General features: G+C 48.9%; 1 protein-coding gene across 3 annotated transcripts in view; it reads left to right on the top strand.

The window, feature by feature from the left end:
* The window catches only part of GAB2 (GRB2 associated binding protein 2), a 93,309-nt gene that overhangs the window by 35,122 nt on the left and 39,309 nt on the right, over nucleotides 1-18,878 (top strand). For all 3 annotated transcript variants that reach the window (XM_032099017.1, XM_032099016.1, XM_032099019.1), the window contains exon 2: nucleotides 17,521-17,821. In XM_032099017.1, coding sequence (XP_031954908.1) covers nucleotides 17,521-17,821 — 301 coding nt within the window. The remainder of the gene's footprint in view (nucleotides 1-17,520; nucleotides 17,822-18,878) is intronic.

Here is an 18,878-nt window from a genome sequence, read left to right as displayed (position 1 = left end):
CAGAGACCTAGAGAGCAGCTGTAAGGTGAGGGAGCTTCAGTAAATCTACATGGAGATACCCAAGCCCCAGTTAGCAAACGTGGTGAGTGAGTGCCTACATTCCTGCTCATCCTAGTCTGTAAAACTCCCTGGGTGATTTCCCTCTTGTCCTTGGTGTTTACACCCTTCAAATATTTGCAGACAGCAGAGTTGCCAAGCCCCTGCTAAGCTGCTGTTAAGCCAAGCTAAACACATGAGCTCAGAAAGTCAGTCTCTCTGACTCCATGATAATAGTTTGCTTTGTTCTTCGCTGAATTTCATGCAGTTTATTGACATTTTCCTGGGATCCTGGCACCTGAACCTGATGGTGATACAGGAGGTGCCATCCTAGAAGAAAACCAAATGATGAATAGGGAATCCAGGTGCCTGTGGCATATGAAGCCAGAAGGAGTGCTGGGTTTCATAGGGCCTAGGTGCTTCCTGGTCTTGTTTGACCAAGTGCGACAGGAGGTGGCCCCAAGGCCCCTTGGCTGAACCCAGGGACCAGCTAATCATGGCCAGCTGTTAACCCAGCTCCACCCTGTTCACTATTAATACAGGACCGATCATTGTGGAGGTCAGTGGGCGCCTGTCTCGTGGTCCTTTCTTAGACTCATCCCTCCTGTCTTATCCTTAGTGAAGCTATCTGAAACTGAGCTTTGCCAGACTCAAACCCCTCTGAAGACCTGCAGCATTCAAGAGGATCTTCAGAGCTTCTCTCCCAACTCACCTGTGTGTGTATGGGCTTCTTTCTCCCATAGAAAATAATCCTACTAAGCCTTATCTCTAGACATAATCATACAATTTTTGAAGGCCAGACTGGGCTTGCTGGCAGATCTTCCCAGTCTTCATTCTTCCATGCTCCTGCTGTTATAATCTCTCACTTGATTTTGCTGGCTGTAACAAGGAGACATCCTTGGCTTGACGTCGGACTTTCTTCTACGTCCTTGGATGCTACGGTTATCAGGAGCGCCTGGGCTACACATGGAGCCCACCCTTGCTGTGAAGGACAGCTGGTCTCCAGTGTTTGCTCAGGGTGGAGAACCCAGCAGGGTCTTCATTGCTCATCCTTGCTGGTGGGAGGGTGAGGAGGCCACGTGTAGACAGGTCAGGGATCCACAATGGGCTTCACTCCTATTTACACAGCTGCAGAAGCCACTTGAGCTCACAAAGGGCATCCATAGAGTCAACACAAACCATGTGCAGCAGGGCTGCTGCAGCTTGGTGGGGCAGCATTAGGCTGGACTGGGAGCACAGGGATGCACGGGACGTTCAGGAAGTTCACAGCAAGAGCAAGCATGAGATCCCCTGCACATCAGGAGATGATGTAATAAGGAGTGCCTTCCCTCAGACTCTTGCAGAGCACAGGGAATATCCTTGGAAAAACATATCCTTGGAAACACCCAGCCAAAGAATCCGAGGTGTCAGATACCAGTGTAGACTCCCCATCTTTCTTTCCCAAACCCAACAGCCTATGCAAGCTGGGGCAGAAAAGCCATGTGCTCCATGCATTCTCCAGCACAGCCAGAGAAGTCCCATATTTTATTAATGTTGATTTCTAAAGATGAAATGCCTCCAAAGGAGTTTGTAAATAGGGGCCTGTGCAGGAACACAGTGACTCTTACCACCTGTAGGTGCAATCCCTGATCATGGCATGCCTGCGTGCCCATGCCCACACCTTGGTCCCCTGCTCGCTTCTGCGAGCCAGAGATAACTGCACTGAAATATGGAGGGTTATACTGGTGGGAGAGACACACCAGTGTGTCAGATAAGCAGCAAAATTTAAATTAAGCAGTGCTGGGATGGAGGTGCAGCACCCTAAAGCAGAGGTGAGAACATCTTTCAACTTCACTTTGCTCGGACCTGAGCCACCAGATCACCAAGCTCGGCCTGCCCTGCCAAAGAATTTGAGGATAAGGGCTCAGAGCGAGAGCTGGACCTGTTTTTCCCTGGCAGTCCATGCAAGGCAGTCCTTACAGCTTCTGAGCATATCACTTGGAGAAACTCCATGCTCCCTTTGGAAAGTGTCTGTAGTAGTCCACGACCCCAGATTGCTTGAGGGACACCTCTGAAGGCCACACTTGGCTCAGCAGGTCAGATCCTTCATGAAGGTTGGCCACAAAGAACATTTTCTTCTGGCCTGCCTGCTCCAGACACGGTGTTCCTGTTCCAAGATGGATCCCAGATGTGTGTTAACATTACAAATACATCTCAAATCCCAGCTGCCAAGTCCTCCACCCCCATCCCAGTCCATCGTCTGGGATGATTAACACATCCTGCAATAAAACTCATCAGTTACTGCTCTTTCCACCCTTCTTTGCTGCAGGTTCAGGTTCCCGCGTGCTGTTTTCTACCTCTTTGTTTGCAGAACTGGTGCAGGCAGAAAAATTATTCCTCAGCCATCATATAACTGCACTTTCCACCTCCAAAGTATTTTTGCAGATGGCAGTTCAGTCATTTTTTTGTAACATCCTTCTGAGATTGAGTCTTTATTTGACACTTGGAAAAAGGTGGCACAACAGGGTAAAACTCCTTTCTCCAGGGGTTTTTGACAGATTAATGGCAGCTGCAGCATCAGATCTCACAAACTCCTACCTCCCAACCTTGCATTCAGCCTTCTGCTGCAGTTTATTCTGTTCAACCCCATTTTGGGTATTTCAGCTCATCTAACACCCAGGATATGTGAGCTTTTTGAAACTAAGAATAAGCAGGGGTTAATGTGTTGCACTGTCTATCTCCAAGGTCCTTCCTCCAGGTCATTTCTTTAGGGGTGAAATTTGCGATAGTTTTTTGGTGTCCTCATGAACCTTTCTTTGCTTATTCCCTTAGTATCAAAGTTATTTGGCAGTCCCTTTGCTTGAGATAAAGAGCATCACATAAGAATGAGCCACAGAAAAGCATTTGAGCTTTAGTACACTCCCTAGCAGGAACCTGGTGTGACAGTCGGGGCAATGAGCAGGGCACAGGATGGAGCTCCCAACCTCCCCCAGGTTTGAAGGCACCTTGTGGTGTCTTTGTCATCGCTGCACTTTCCAGGTGCTTTCTCAGTGATGAAAGCAAATGGAGCTTTTGTGTCCTCTCTAAAAACCTGAGAGTCTTGTAGAGTCTGAGCACTTTGCAGGCTGCCTTTCTGGGAGGAGAGCAGCTTTATCTTTATGACACTAATGGAAAAACAAGACCTAATGACGGCTAACCCTGCTCATTTCACTTACAGGGCTCCTTTTGGTGCCAAGTGGTGTTTGTGCTGTCAGTTTGGCTCTTGCTCAGCAGTGCCCTGCTCCTCTACATCCCATACGAGTTTGAATCAGGGATTTTTGTGGAGCAAATCTTGTGATTCTCTTGCTAGAGAAACACAGGAGCAGGTAAGAGGAGAGTCTGAGTGTAGGTCTGGACACCTTTGCCTGGAGGATGGTCTTTGCTGCCTCATGAGCAAATCCCACCACACATGGATGGGTTCATCCACCACCCTTCATCATGTTTCCCATTTAGGTTGTTAGAGAAAGCAACATGGGGAGAAATCAAGGTTTCTTTCCCAAACCCACAGGTTGAGGGAGGGATGAGCACTGTGTAGGAAGAGGGACCGGGAAGTCTTGTTTCTCTGGCTGTGTCCATGTGGCGTATGGGCTGAATGTTTCCTTTGTGGTTTGGTCTGTGAAGGCTTGTGTCCAGCCCTTTGCTCTCGTGCCAGGGAGTCCCGGCACTTCCATCCTGGAGCTGTCTCACTGAGACAAAGGACATCAGTCTGTGCACAACTTCCCCAGCTCTCCCTTTTGCCCTTCTGACGGTTTTGTGTTGGAGTGGAGCATGTTTAAGCGGGTCAACAAAGAGGTCATTTTTCCCAGTGCAAAGTACCCTAATAAATTAACCAGTGAGAATTTTAATAATACATGAAAGGAGAGAGGTTTGCTGCTTTTGGAAAGGCTTTTCAGCTATTGATGGGGTCAACAGCTGGGTCAGTGGCTGTTGGGATTCCGGTGGAGGGAGAGGTGCTGGGCATCATCCTCCAGCGATGACCACATCCGTGCCATCAGGACAAACACAGAGCTACCCCTGTATCAGCCCACTGATACAAGTGTTGTTATTGGTTTTTGAACACACATTAACGGGCAGATGGAGGAACTGCTGTGGAGTGCTGGTAATGTGGAATTAGTACCCACCCTGCTGTCTGCTCCTTTGAAGCCTGAGGCACATGGGCTCCAAGCTGGGCTTCCAGCTGGGTTTTCAAAATGAAGAGACTTGTGTGATCAGTCGGGGGAAACAGTAGACTACCTCAGTTGTGTCTGGCTGCAGCCACTTTTAACGGAATCATTTAAACTTAAGGAGAAAAAGCTAATCCACAGAAGCCACACAAAACAGTCCTGTCGATCTGGTAGATCCTTGGCTGTTCTAAAGTGTTTTTCAGTACCTTGGCTGATTTACTTCCATTTGGCTTCCTTGATTTTAAAGAAGTCTTTAAACAAGGCAATATTACCATGATCCCAGGTTATTCTTCTGCCCCATCCAGTCAGACTTGTGGGCATTTCTTGGGTCAGAGTCAGAATATTTAATGTTCTCACTGTGCTGTTGGTCGGACGGGAAACAGGAATGACCAGAAATCCTGTAGCATCCGAAATATACAATTGCAAGGGCTTCTATAGACTCTAATTTTTAAAAGACAATAGTGATGTGACTATTCATTAGGAGAAGGTTATCTTTGAATGGCCAACTTCTCATCCATTTGATCTTCTCATCCATGCTGACTAAACCGTACTACTTCTTATCATGTGACCTATTATGCACTTGAGTTCCCAGAACCAAATAGACTATTTGAGCTCAGGAATCTCTTCCCCAGGCTTTGTTTGCTGGCAGAAGGCAAAGGCTGGGGCAGACACGTGGTTAATCAAGTGCCTCAGCACTATGTTTACTGGTGTTCCTGAAGGCCATGATAGACTCTGCCAGTGCCCAGTCATCTGCTATTGCTGCACCCATTTAATGCTGGTCATCTGCCTTTGAGGTGCTACCTTTTGGGGTGGGTTGTTCCTCCTGCAAGGAAGCCAAGGGCTTTCCTTGCTCTCTTCCAACTTCTTTGTGGGTGGTCTCTGGAGACTGCATCTCCTAAAGCCTTCTGCTGCAACCAAAACTCTCAATGACCATCTTCTCTGATTTTTGTAAGGGTTCCCATCACTGAAGGACCATGGAGAAGTTTGAAAATCTGGTATTTTAGGAAAAGATGAGCAGAGCAATATGAAAAGCTCATGGAGGTCTAGGAAGCAGTAGTCTTCTCGCCTTTCCACCAAAGCATGGAAAAAGAAGACAACAGCTTTCCAGATACGGGAGAAACAGATTAGGTTAATCCTGATTAAGGGAGTTACTGCCAATCCAGAAGGTAGAAGAAATGTTCAGAAGGGACTCCCTAGGCAGCAATAGGTCGATGCCCAGCATCAATCCTGGGCCAAATGGTGGAGCCCACAGGTCTGCGGATGGCAGGTGAGCTGTCGGGTAATGAGCGCAGTCCATACAGCCCCAAGCACCTGGCAAGTGAAATAAAACCTGGCAGATCCCAGGAAGATGTCACCCACAAATGGGGCTCTTCTTCGTGCCATTTTTCAGGGATTAATACTAAGTCTCAGCATTTCCCTAAGTGAAGCAGATCTAATGGCTCCTGTGGGGAGAAGCTGCCAGTGGCACAAAGGGTAATGAAACGGTAAATGTTGAAGACAAATTCATCAGACAGGGCAGTCTGGATCACTTGGCAAGCAGAGCACATTTGAAAAAAATATGTTAGAAGACAGCCCAATGCAAAATTGAACATCAAAGGAGAAAGAAAGAAGATTGTTCCTACAGAAAGGGGCAGTGAATCACCAAATGCAGGGTTTTCTGGGCTTGGTAGAAAGAAACTGCGTGAGCAGCTCCTGATGTGAGTTGAGGCTGCTGCAGAAACAGCTACAGTGACCTTTGATGTCTAAATGAAGGGGTAGGAGGTGCCTTTATTTCGCCTTATGTACAACAACAGCAAAATGTGTTAGAGTAGCTGGCTACTAAGGTTGATGCCGAAGAGGAAGAAAGGAAAAATGACAGTATTGCGGAAATAGCACAGAAGTTCTTAGACTGGCAGCTGGTTAGTTTTCTGGAAGAGAAGAGAGGTTGGAATAGCCAAGTGATTGTGATATTTTCTCTCTGTGAACATGCTAAGGGATCTCCAGTGTAGTGGAAAAGGGCATCACGAGAGCCCTTTGCAAGATGTCAAACCCACAAAGTGACAGATTGGAAGCAACCCCCTCCTTGTTTTTTTTCTTTCAGGAGGTGGTGGCTAAATATGATGACAAATGAATGGTTAGTGGGGTCCATATGGGCATGAATGTGCATTTAATTAAAAGCCTGTGATATAAAAGAAATCAGTTTACAATCATAATAATTCAGGTTGGGAGGGACATTAGGAGTCCTGAACTGCCTGAATCTGTGATTCTCACAGGTGTGGGGGAACTTGGAGAAAATTTCCTTTTGTAGGCACAGGGTTGTGGAACTGGAAGTGTTGTGAGGACTCAACACAGAACCCAGCCTAGTGCTGTCACTGACAGATGTTTTGGCTATTGGGCACATCTGGAAAGATGTACCTCACTGTAGCAGGCTTGAAATCAGCAATCTACATATTTTAGCTGGCCACCCTCAACCAGCTGTGCAACAGGTAAGATCTGGACACTTGTATGGTGCAGATCTAGGGTTGTCCCCACATGTACCCTGAATTATCCCCCACTTCCCTCCAACCTGTGAGCCCGTCTGCCTGAGCATGGTGCCTGTCAGGAGAGCAGTGGGCAGGGCTGCGAGCTGGCAGGGCTGAAGGAGAGCCTCAGGGAGTGTCTATGTGTGCACGTGCTTTCTGTGAGTGTCTTCTGGAAACCAGTAAGGTTCCAGAGGGTCCTGACAGAAGGATGAGATAATTAAGTCTCCATAAGTTTCATCCAAAAGGGTGAGCTGAAAGAGGAGAGAAATCATTTTTAGCTAAGGAAAGGCTTTCACACGAGCTTACATGTTATGCAGCACCAGGGAATCCACTCATTAGGGTGCCCTTTCAAGCTGCAGGAATGAACCTGAGGCCCTAAAATCAACTAAACCATGAGAATCCAGCTGATGGGTGAGTGCCATTGGTGCTGATCTCCACGGAGCTGTCTTTCTCATAGCAGCTTTTGGCTCCATTTTTCCCTTTTGCCCACATTTAATGCGTTTGGCCTCACAGCCTCCTGCCTCTCTGTCTTGCCAAAATGGAAACACCCACATTTCCCAGAGCAAAGCAAGGGCATCATGTGAAGCCATGAAGGTTGAGCTCTGCCATAAGGGTCGGTGTGAACAGTGCTGCCTCCCTTGCCCCTTCCAAGCCTGGCACATTTGAACATCTGTAGAGGGCCGCTCCCAAGTCCTTTTAGTGTGGAATGTTGCACAGTGGTCAGTGAGCCAGCATCTCGGCTGGCAAGACTCCCTCCTCTTCCTCCTCCTCATAGTATTTTCCCTGTTGTTAACAGTTTTCGTTGCAGACATCCATCATCATACACAGTGGCACTCAGTGATCTTGGGGGGATTTTGTTTCTGTGACCTTGTTCAGGCTCCAGTTGGGGCCAGCTAAACTTGAATCCTCCTGAGCATCCTTCAGCGTAGTCATTCCTGTGTTGCCCAAAGGAGAGTCTCCTTTTGTGTGTCCTGAGCCTGGCTCCTGTTACTTTCCTGTGATGTCCTGTCGTTCTTGTCTTAGGCGAGAGTGAGTAAGTCATCTCCACCACCTTCTCCCTGCCACTGATGGTTTCCTCAGCATCTCTCCTATCCTGACCCTTTTCCAGACCTGTGTCACTAGTTCCTTGCAGAGAAGCCCTTTGATCTTCCCTGTTGCCCACTTTGTGCCAGCAGCTGTGATGTTGGCCCTGCCACCCAGACAGCTACCATGAGGAGGTGCAAAGGGTTGTCTAGCAGACTGTGAGTTCAGTGTGAGTCGAATCAGGCTAATTTCTCCCATTGCAGAGGTTAGTCGAGCTGGAAATGGTTACAGACCATTAAAGAGACAGCTCATTAAAGTGGCTGAAAATTAACAAGCCTCAGAGCTTTTCTAAAATTAGAAACTATTCCTGGAAAGGCAAGCCTATCCCAAATATCCTGCTACAAGGCAGACTCCTTTAGATTGCAGGAGAAGCATCCTCACACTTTACTATCAGCTTCAGCCCCATAATATCTCCAGTTCATCATATCAAACCAAATTGGGTGGTTGTTTTTTGCTGTGCATAGAGCCTGTTAAGCTCAGAAGAGTCTCAGTATCACCCTGTAAGGCACTTTTTTTACAGCCTTTAAGCAAAGGAGGTGGCATGCTAAGGGAAGGGGAAAGCATCCTGACATACCTCTCATTCCTGATATCCAATTCTAAGTTCATCTGTATTTCCATCTGCCTTTACCTGAGAGATTGAGGGCAGAGCAGTTTAATTACGGGACTCACTGCTAGAGCTGACATGGGTGTGTATCTCCAATTTATTAAAACTAAATCTCCCTTTGGCTTTTTCAGATTCTTTTCTGTGTTCAAAAGCACTGCTTTAAATCAGCCTTGCTTTGAAATACAAGCAGTGTTCAGGGTTTGGAAAGGATAGCAAATAGATGGCAGCCCCTTCCCTGTCTCTCTTTGGGTCTCATGGATGCTCGTGGATGTGGGACAAAAGAAACCCCAAAGTGCAATTCCCTTCCTGGAAATCTTTCTTAGCCACACCCAAGCCTGGTGAAAGTAAACCTTGTCCTCTCCTGAGCATCTTCCTGGATGTCACAGAGGGCTGGCAAGAGGTGACACAGGGTGGGAGAACAGCCACAACCTCCAGGAGGAGGCAGAGGGGACATGTGCAGTGCTGTTTTGTCTCATGAAGCCCATCCCTGGCCACTCATTGGGTGAGGCATCTGTGCAATGAGCTGTTTGTGAGCAGAGACTGGTGTACATTTGCCAAAGAAGCCTGGGGCAGGAACTGTGGTTCCTGCCAGCACAGAGTGGGTGCTTTTGGAGCAGATCCCTGTTTGCAGAATCATAGAATGGTTTGGGTTGGAAGGGACCTTAAAGATCATCTAGCTCCAACCTCTCTGCCACAGGCAGGGACACCTTCCAGTAGACCAGGTTGCTCAAAGCCCCATCCAACCTGGCCTGGAACACTTCCAGGGATGGGGCATCCACAGCTTCTCTGGGCAATGAGAGTAGGAATTCAAGGTAGCCCAAAGCTAGGGGAGAGGGAAGGGAAATTGCTGACAGTGCTGTGGAATTTATTTTGCTCTTGCGAAGGCCAGAAAGCTAGAAAAACTCAGTTATCAAAATTCTTTGCTCTAAGTCATTTATTCATGCTGTGTTCCCATGTCCAGCCCTGCTTGTGTAATGGCCAGGAAAACTCTTATCAGAGACTGATACCAGAGTCTCAGGGGAGAGAAAAAATCTCTGAGCAGTTTGCTTTTGCTTCCAGAAGCCCAAAGCTGAAAAAGCAAACTAAAGTCTGCTCTTGGTGTGCTCACATGGCATGGGCTGACTTGCTCTGGTGGGCTGGTTGGCTCTAGAGTGCGGGATTGAGTGTAGTCTGTGGTGGCAGCTGGGTTTTGCAAACAGACTTGGAGAACACCCGCCTTGATGTGCATCATGTAAAATATGTGTGGCTGTAGTATCACAATATATGTGGTAAGTGAAATATCATATCACAGGCTGCTGGGACATCCTGTTTGGTGGTTGCAGCCCCATGTCCTGTCAGCATTCAAAGCGGCCACAAGGTACAAGCCTGGGTATCCTCTATCCCAGTCAGGTACACCCATCCACCTGCCTGCACCTCCTCTGGGTGCTGCTCCAGTGCCCCACAAAGGATGTGCCAGGCAGGGTGGTGGGAGGGATTTCAGCTAGGAATAACAGAGTGGAATACAGAACAGGACTGAATAGCAGGAAATAATTCCAGATAACAAAATCCATGTGCAGCGGCAGGAATGCACTGGAGGTTCAGCACATGGACCATTTGCAGCCAGCCCCGAGTCAAGAGCTAGGCTCCAGGTTCTTCCTGTGAACCCCTTGCTTTCCTAGCACCTTCCCACTTGCAAAAGTGCCGTGCAGCTTTCGGCAGAAGGAATTACCCAGAAAAGGTTGCTTTAGTCAATGAGAGTTGAAAAATGCCTGTGCTGCCCATTCCCATGCTAAATGCTGCGGGTGGATGTGCGATGGGTGGCTGCGCTGGTCCCACATCAGAACTCAGGGTCTGAGTGGTCTCATCAGGTCTCCATATGACAAGTTCAGCACTCCTCACTGGGAGTGGACCTAATTATGGAAGAGTAATTTAGATTTGGAGATAACTGAGGTCAGAAGAGACCTTTGGAGGTCTCTGAACCAACCTCCCACTCAAGGTGAGGCCAGCTTGAAGCTAGGGCCAACTCTGGAGGTAAATCTTGTTACTCCTGGTCTTGTCTTGGCAGGTTCTGATTATCTCCAAAATGGACATCACCCCATCTGGGGATTTTTTGTTCTACCCCTCATTGTGAAGCCTTTTCCGTGCATTTAATGAGACTTTTCTGTTGCTTCTCATGCTATCCCCATGCTTCTCCTGGTAGAGTTTGGGTCCATCCTTTCTACACCCTCCAGACAGGAGCACTACTGGACCTCCCAGGGTTTCCCATGTCCGTCTTTCTCAGACAGTCACAGCTTGTCTGGTGGTGTAAGTGCAGCCTCACTATTTTGTATTTAGTTTTTCCATTCCATCCTTAATCAGGCACTCCAGCATCCCATCAGAAATGCTGTCAGTGCCCTCACATCCCAGAGAGAAATCTTTATTTTCATAAGATTGACCATGCAGCACAAGGCTACTGAAATCTTTCCAACCGGAGAACTCCCGTAAAATAAATACGAAGGGAAATGTTTTCCACATTGTGTCACTTCTATGCTGCTTGTCCCATTCACAGAGGGTGGAGGTGGGGAACGGGTCCTCCTGCTCACACCAGTGTACCTGTAGCTCCGAGCCATCCCAGACCCTTCCTTCCCTGGTAGCAAACATCTCTGATGGCAGGAGCTGTTTTTGAAGCTTATGGTTTTTTAAATGATCTTACAAATAAAGAGGCTTTAGCCTGTGTTTGTGCCTCACCTCCCTGAAACCCCCTCTCACCCGGCTGTGAGTGACGCTCGGTGCAGGACATCTCCTACTGGCTCTGCTGCCCTTGGGTGGATGTCACATGTAGTGATTCCATGTGTGCTCTGAAGCCTAATTACACCTCCGAGAGTGGGGAAAAAAATCCCAGGAGGGAAGGTCAGTTTGACAGCCTGAGATATGCACTGGGTTGAGGGGTTTTTGCATCACCTTCCCTCGGTTCCTCAGCAAGGAAGAGCCTCTTTGTACCCCAGCAAGGTTTCCTGTGCCCCGCAGGGTGTTGCAGCTGCAGCGTGGTGTTATTAGCGCTGCCAATCACGGCTCCCCCAAAGCGGTGCTGATAATGAACTCACCGTGAACTCGGCCACGGCTGGGGCGTGATTAACAGGGAACAGCCTCCATCCCTTTGAAGGGTGCGAGGAGCGGGGCTGGGACCTGTCTGTTCCCAGTATCATGTGGAAAGGTGCTGTGAGCGTGCAGCGGGCCAGGAGAACCCCGGGGGGATCTGGAAGGGCAGGAGTGGGGCTCAGGGAGCTCCCGTTTGCTCTGGGAACTGGGGACATTGGGGCTGTGTGAGAGGAATCAGCCAACAGAAACATTACCTGCGCAGACAGAGGGGGCTTCTTTGCTGCTTACAAATCTACTTCCAAGCCACATTTCCTTTGAGTTAGCACTAGCACAGGGAGGGAAGAGGTGTTCTTGCATGAATAATAAAACCAGCATCCTCCTGTCCATCAGACTAGATAAAAAGCCCCCAGGGACACAGAGGAAGACAACATTATTATACAGGTCACCAGTAGGTTATTCTGCAGTTCTCCTGTATGGGGCTTCACTCACTGATGCTGGTAGCACCAGCCACTATAGGGGACCACGTTCCTCCTACAGGGCTGTGGGGAGGGGTGGGCAGGACAGGATCCACCCCAGTGCCGCGTAACACAGTCCGACAGCTGTAATTGTTGCAGATGGCAAGAACAGTAGCACCACTGAAGGACCCAAGCCACTCTATCCCCCTTTCCCAGGGGTGATCTTGCCAGGATGGCTAAAGTGGTGGCAGCCTGGAGAGGACATCAAGGTGACACAGTGACTGGGAAGAACAGTGACACCTTTCCAGGTGTTGTGGTCCTTCTCACGTGCTCCTGAAGTGTGAACTCCTCTCTGCCATGGCAGATGCGCCAGGAGCCAGAGGGAAAACGTGCTCACTGGGGTGCAAGACTAATCTTCACTGCAGAGTGAAAACTGGGGGCATGTGTGGCTGGGACAGACTTACGGCTTTCTGTGGATATGGTGGCACCCCCATTGGCAGCTGGTGGCCGCAGGAGCAATGACAGGAGACATCCTGCACCCAGGGCTCCACTAGTTCTGGGCAGATCTGGGACACAAGCACCTGCTTGCCCTGCTGTGGGGTTTCCTGCTTGAATCACTCAGTCCACGGCTTCATCTTGGTGTGAGAAATTTTCCTGATGTCATGGCTAGGTCGCTCATCCTGCCTGCCACCTTGGATTAGATCCCGTGATTTGTGTCAGATCAGATTTTGGAAGGTTTATTTCACACTGCTGGTGTGCAGTGCTGGTGGGCATGAAGTTGGTGTCAGGGGGAGGAGGTACAGGACAGAAAGATTTCCTGGGAAAAATACATGTTCTTCTCTTCTTCTCTCTTCTCTTCTCTTCTCTTCTCTTCTCTTCTCTTCTCTTCTCTTCTCTTCTCTTCTCTTCTCTTCTCTTCTCTTCTCCCTATATATGCTATACAGGTGTGGTGGTAAAAATATTAGTATTTCAGATTAGAGACATGTGGCTCAGAAGTTGATCCTAATTGAAAGAGCATCCCTTTCAACTCAAAGCTAACAGTCTCTGACTGTTTCAAACTCCTCATTTTGGAGCTAAGATAATACTGGGTGGGCCACTCCCACAGGCCCCACCAAGAGCCATCTCTCCATGTTGTCATTTTTGATTCCTTCTCAGGATTGTGGCACTTGCCAAGTTCTCCGGGGATGGATACCTGGCTTTACTGACATTTAAATTATTATTTTCCTCACCTCTTTTCTTTTTTTCTGAAAGAGCAGTTAGGCTGGATCTCTGTGTTCACTTTGCAGAGAACAGGGGAGCAGGGAGGAAGATGCTATCTGAATGTCCCTCACTATAACCGTGATTAATAAAGTGTCTCTCTGGGCTGTCAGTTAAAGCATTTGGATTTTTAGGCACTTGGCGGCCCCAGATTCTCTGAGCTCTCTGCCCTGATGCCACCAGCTCTGTCACAGCATTGTGCCATCAGGACAGCCACAGGGGACATGAGAGACGTCACTCCTGGAGTGGTGGGGTGGTATCTCCTACCATCCATGGTGATATCTCAGTTGCTCAAGAGCAGCCACCTCTTTGGTTCAGCTCTTCTCACCCAGCAGAAGGAACAGGAAGGGTCCCAACCACTGCCTGAACCCGCCCGAGCATCCCTGCTAAGTACACTCAGCCAGTGAACCCAGCAGCACTACCTCACCTCTGCCAGCCCAGCTCTCCATAAAACAACCAGCTCCAGGCAGCATCCAGCTGGAAAGAGCTCCATTTTGTAAACTTTAACTTTGCCATGGCTCCGTTGAGGTGGAAAGCAGCTGAGCAGCAGCAGCCTCGAACCCAGGGAGGATTCGCATCACAATAGCAGCGCGATGAGCACTTTTTTTTAACAAACGAATCTTTAAAAGAAGTACTTGCCAAGTGTCAAAATATTCCTCAATGATATTAAGGGCCTTTGGCAGCCGTAATTTAACCGTGAAGGAACCTGATGCCGGCAAAGGACCGCACAGCTGGAAATTTGTGCTGCAGAGCACCATTTTATGGCTGTTAAGCTGTTGGCCTCTCAACGTTGTAAAGCTGTTAAACAAACACAGCCCTTGGCTCACAACACGTGTCAGGGAGGCACAGTGTTTTGGCAGGAGCGGACTCATGGCAACAGGGGCTTCAACAGAGCTGTGAAGAAATAAAAATAAGCAGAGAAGGAAAATTCAGGTGTAGGATGAGATGCCCATTGGCCAGCACAGCCTCATGCTGGGAGAAGGTGGTCTTGGAAAGCGTGTGTAGGTTCACATGGAGTTGCATCCTCCCCTGGTTTGGCACGAGCTGAGATTGCCATGCACATGTGGATCCCATACATCTCACCTCTGTCATAGCTGGTGATCAGTAGACCCTTGAATCACTCTCTTGCAGGAAAGTGATATTCTAGGGAAGCCTAAACATGGAAGATTCGGATGGTATTGATAGCTTTGAATGGGGAAATTGGTGTCCCAGGAGGGTGGGCCACATGCTGCAAACTACATATCCTTTGCTGCATATGGTGACATGTTGAAGCAAGCTGAGTTAGTGCCAAGAGATGCTCCAAGAGCAGCCACAGCCTGGCAAACACAAGCTGAGCCCTGGTCCCAATAGAGGCACAGCAAATCCACAGGGAAAAAATAAAATACACTTGCTGAGCCCAGTACTCAAAAATCCAGAGAAATCCAGAGGCTCCTATTTCTTTAGCGTTTACTTCCATTCTCTTCTAGTTATCATTGCTTATTCCTCTGACTTGGAAGCTGATCTTAGGAGGCAGCAACAGCTGGTCCTGCTGTGGGGAAGTGTGGTGGGAGATGCCTCCAGCTGTGCTGCCTGCAGCCATCTGTCCAGGACGAGCACTCCAGAGACTGCTGCCATGAGCTCTTCTGGGTCAGAAGCTGTATTAGAAGAACACCAGTGACTCTTTATCATCAGGAGGGCACCGTGCAGAGATGGACAGGGTGGTCTTCCCAGGCTTGTGGGGCTCCTGCCCTGTCCAGTGGTCCCACCCTCCAATGCTACTCCAGCTCCTGAAGCTTTCCAATAAATTTTGTGCTGGCAAGACCCATTCTTTCACAACCAGCCGATGTTAAAACTTATCCAAAACCACCAGACCTGTGTGTTATACTGTTTTCTCTGCCAGATCTTGACTGTGTGGTACTTTCCATTGCTACCAGACAGACTAAAGAGAACTGGGGGAGTTGTGGCTCTCACACTGGTGATAAAAAGAGAAGTTGTGGTAGCATCATTGGTCTTGCTTTGCGGCAGTTCCTCCTGTTTTTTCCACGAAAACTCTAAATTCTGGAGTCTAGTTTCTGTACTTTGTGGGTTTTGTAATTCAGCATCTCAGCCATGAAGGGAGGCTGGAAGACTGGACTCCAGATGGCTGGAAAGCAGCAAGCTAAGCAGCAAGAACTGGCGCTGGATGTCTGCATTCAGGTGCTGGTTCATATGGTTGCACAACTCCATCTTCTTGCAGTCCCCTCGCTGACTTGCCCCCCCCCCCACACACCTCATGCATTCCCTTGTCTTAGTCCTGCCAGGTGGCTGCGAAGAAATGACTCAGTGTTAACAGGAAGAAGCTAATGGGACATTTACCACCTAGAACTAGGAAAAAAGTGTTCATGAATTTGTTTCCCGATGCTTTGGGTGATCTGTTTTGAGGAGATGGACTAGTGAATTATTGCTGCTGCCTGGTGAAATTGGTTTTTTCCCTCACTGATGGACACAGCTCCACTGTGTCTATTTTGTCACTCAAAAGCAGCCATTTTGATGAGAAGTGGGTGAGATTAAGCCAAAATCTGCCAGCCTTGCACATCTTCTTGCTAAGCAATTTGCTGCTTCGCTGCCTTTGGAAGATTGCACTGAAGTTGCTTTCCCGGCACTAGGAGCCGTTTTGAGAATTAGTGCAAAACGAATTCGATTACAAAGCTCAAAGACACCGACAAAAGCTATTTTTAAGCTTTTGAGAAGTGTGGTCTGAATCAGACTGTTCAGGGGAAACATCACAGGAGTTTCTTACCCTTACTTCAGCCACAAAAGTCTCGAAAATTGTGGGATCCTGGTGCAGTTGGCTGGCTGAGATCTAGCACATGCCCATCACCAATATGCAAAGCCTGTGGTCAGCACCTGGGGAGCATCATGAGGGACCCACAACACTGCTCGCCTTGGTGCCTCCCTTGGGTTACTAAAGGTGTTTGTGGCTGTTGGTTCTTCCTTCTTAGAAATATCGTGTGCTTCCTCATAGCACAACTCCTTGTAACCATCAGAACTCCAAAACTGGTTATATTCATATTAAAATATGAATAAGGTAAATCTCATTCAAAATGCACCACTGTTCAGAGCCAGGGCAGGATGGTGGGGATCGCATCCCCTCCCTTGGCATCCTCTAGTACGAACTGAGGTCTGTGTCAGGCAACACAGGAGCACTGGTCATAATTTCCATCATGCTTATCCACAGGCACCTCTCAAACCTTTGCTGCCTTCAAAGACAGCCTGAACAAGCTGTTTTAAGGACTGCACTTAGATGTAATCCTTCCCTTCCTTAGGCCATGGGAGCTGAGGCCTCTGCAAGGGAGCATAGCTCTCCAAAAGGGAGCAGCTCAAGGTGGTCCCTCAGCCCTGTGCATCCCTCATGCAGGTGCCGTGATCCTCATGCAGAGCACACCCCAAAAAACACACTGCCCACCTCATGGGATGGGGGGTTACACCTGCACAGTTTCAGCATTTAGCACATTTTCCTTGTGTCTATTCCCCCTCCTGTGGGCTCCCAACTGTGTCTGGCATGGGGAGGGCAGCAGGGCCGCAGCTCTCAGGGCCAGGGCTGATGGCTGACATTTATTTTGCTGGTTCACTTCAAAGTCCACAGCCCTCTGAGTCCATGCCGCAGGTAGTTTGGCCGGGGGCAGCTGCCAGCAGTGCTTGGAAGGATCAATGATAACCTTTTCCTTTGCTAAGGAGTTACCTATGTGCCAGGGAGCAGAGGATGCTGAAAAACAAATGAAGCTGGGATTCTCCGTGGGTCTCCCTGGCATTATTCCTGATATTTTAAAAAAACAAACCAGTTGTCCTTTGGTTTTATTAGTCTTTCTATCCTGGCATTTAAACAGAGATGGGATTGCCATGGTCAGTATCTGCAGACACATCCTACGATGCTCTCGGGGGTTTCTCTGAAGGTTAGGACACTCAGAGTGCTGCATCCAAAGTGCCTCAGCTCCTCCGAGCTGCTGGAAGGCATTTTGGCATTGCGATGCCTGGTAATGCCGCTGCACAGATTATCCCACATCACGGGGAGAAGGGCATTTGGGTCCTGGGAACATGGCTGGGCTGTAGGGTAGGAGCAAGGTTCCTCTGAGCCCCAAGACTGGCACCTTTTGGGGTCATCTTATGCTACAATGCTATTTCAGTATTTAATTCTCCTGGATTTTAGTATCAAACTGAAGAACTGAGCTGAGTCTGTGCACCTCTTGCAGGTATGCCTGAGCAGCATCCCAGAGCACCCCATGATGGAGAAGTGTCACGTGCCTCTGTGTCACCCTGTGCCTAGCAGTGGTTTTTCGCTCTCACAGATTCAGTGATGAGGTTCATGCTTGCTCTTGTCTTGGTTTCAGGCATGGAAGAAACGCTGGTTCGTCCTGCGCAGCGGTCGGATGAGTGGTGACCCTGACGTCCTGGAGTACTACAAAAATGACCACTCCAAGAAACCTTTGCGTGTCATCAACCTCAATTTCTGTGAGCAAGTGGACGCGGGCCTGACCTTCAACAAGAAGGAGCTGCAAGACAGCTACATCTTCGACATCAAAACGAGTGACAGGACCTTCTACCTGGTGGCTGAGACTGAGGACGACATGAACAAATGGGTTCGCAGTATCTGCCAGATCTGTGGCTTCAACCAGTCCGAGGAGAACACAGGTACCATGAGAGACAGGTCCATGGCTAAGAGCATCTTCTCTCCTGTCCTCCCAGTGGGCCTGGCTCCTCTTTCAGATCATACCTGTAGGAGGGGGGTGCAGCCTGTCACATGGGGGGGCTAGGGGGGGGCTGAAGTGGGAAATGGATGGACATATGGGAAACTTTCATGAGGCTTTCCTGTCTTTGGCATCGGAAGAGTTCTCTTGGCTATCGTGAGAGCCAATCACCTAATTCATTTTTATCCTCTATAACTGTAGATCTTTCAGTCTCTTACAAGAAGTTGATGGTGTTTGGGGACGTTTTTAGCTGCAGCCTTTGTCCCTATGCATCACCAAAACCCTTTGAGAGTGGTGGGAACCAGCAGTGAAAATCCCCTTTGTTCAGAGGTTTCAGTCCCTTGGTGGAGTAGGGGGAGAAGCTTTACTTGGAACCATTTTCCTCTCCAGTGCTGACAGGCTCTCATGTGAAGGACAGACATGCTCCCTGCACCTGCATCCCCATCTCTTCCTGGGACCCTCAGGGAAAGGACTGGGAGGGGGAAGGAAAACTCCAGGTAGTGTATGTGCAGTGGTGGGACCTATTGTCCGAGTTGTGCTCCACCATCCAAACTCATGCATTGAGCACTGGTGAGCTTCCTTTGCTTTCCCAGCACCACGAGGGCACACCTAACTCCTGAGTGAGATGGGATGGGGCAGTGAGCCTGGGGTGCAGCTCTGCAGTCAGCTGCTCATCCCATTACATGGGGTAGCACCTCTGGCTATCTCTGCTTCATCTCATCCATGGTCCAGTCTCATCCAAGGGACTCCAGGCCTGTGCTCTGCCTACATGAAACTCCCTATAATAACGTCCAGCTTGAATCTGTTTTGGTCCCTCGTGGAGCAGCTGCCATCCGCAGGAGCTGAAACCCTGCCAAGAGCTTGTCAGGCAGGACAGCAAACAAAGCATCGCAGCAGCACGGATGCGATCTTCGGTGACTGACGCATGAAAGAGGATGTCACCTTGGCAATGGGTGCACAAGTGGTAGAAAGGATCCTTGATAACGTCGCCAGCCAGCTCT

The sequence above is a fragment of the Corvus moneduloides genome, chromosome 2 (assembly GCF_009650955.1).
Source record: "Corvus moneduloides isolate bCorMon1 chromosome 2, bCorMon1.pri, whole genome shotgun sequence".
Lineage (NCBI taxonomy): Eukaryota > Metazoa > Chordata > Aves > Passeriformes > Corvidae > Corvus > Corvus moneduloides.
This window is presented reverse-complemented; position numbering and strand designations above follow the sequence as displayed.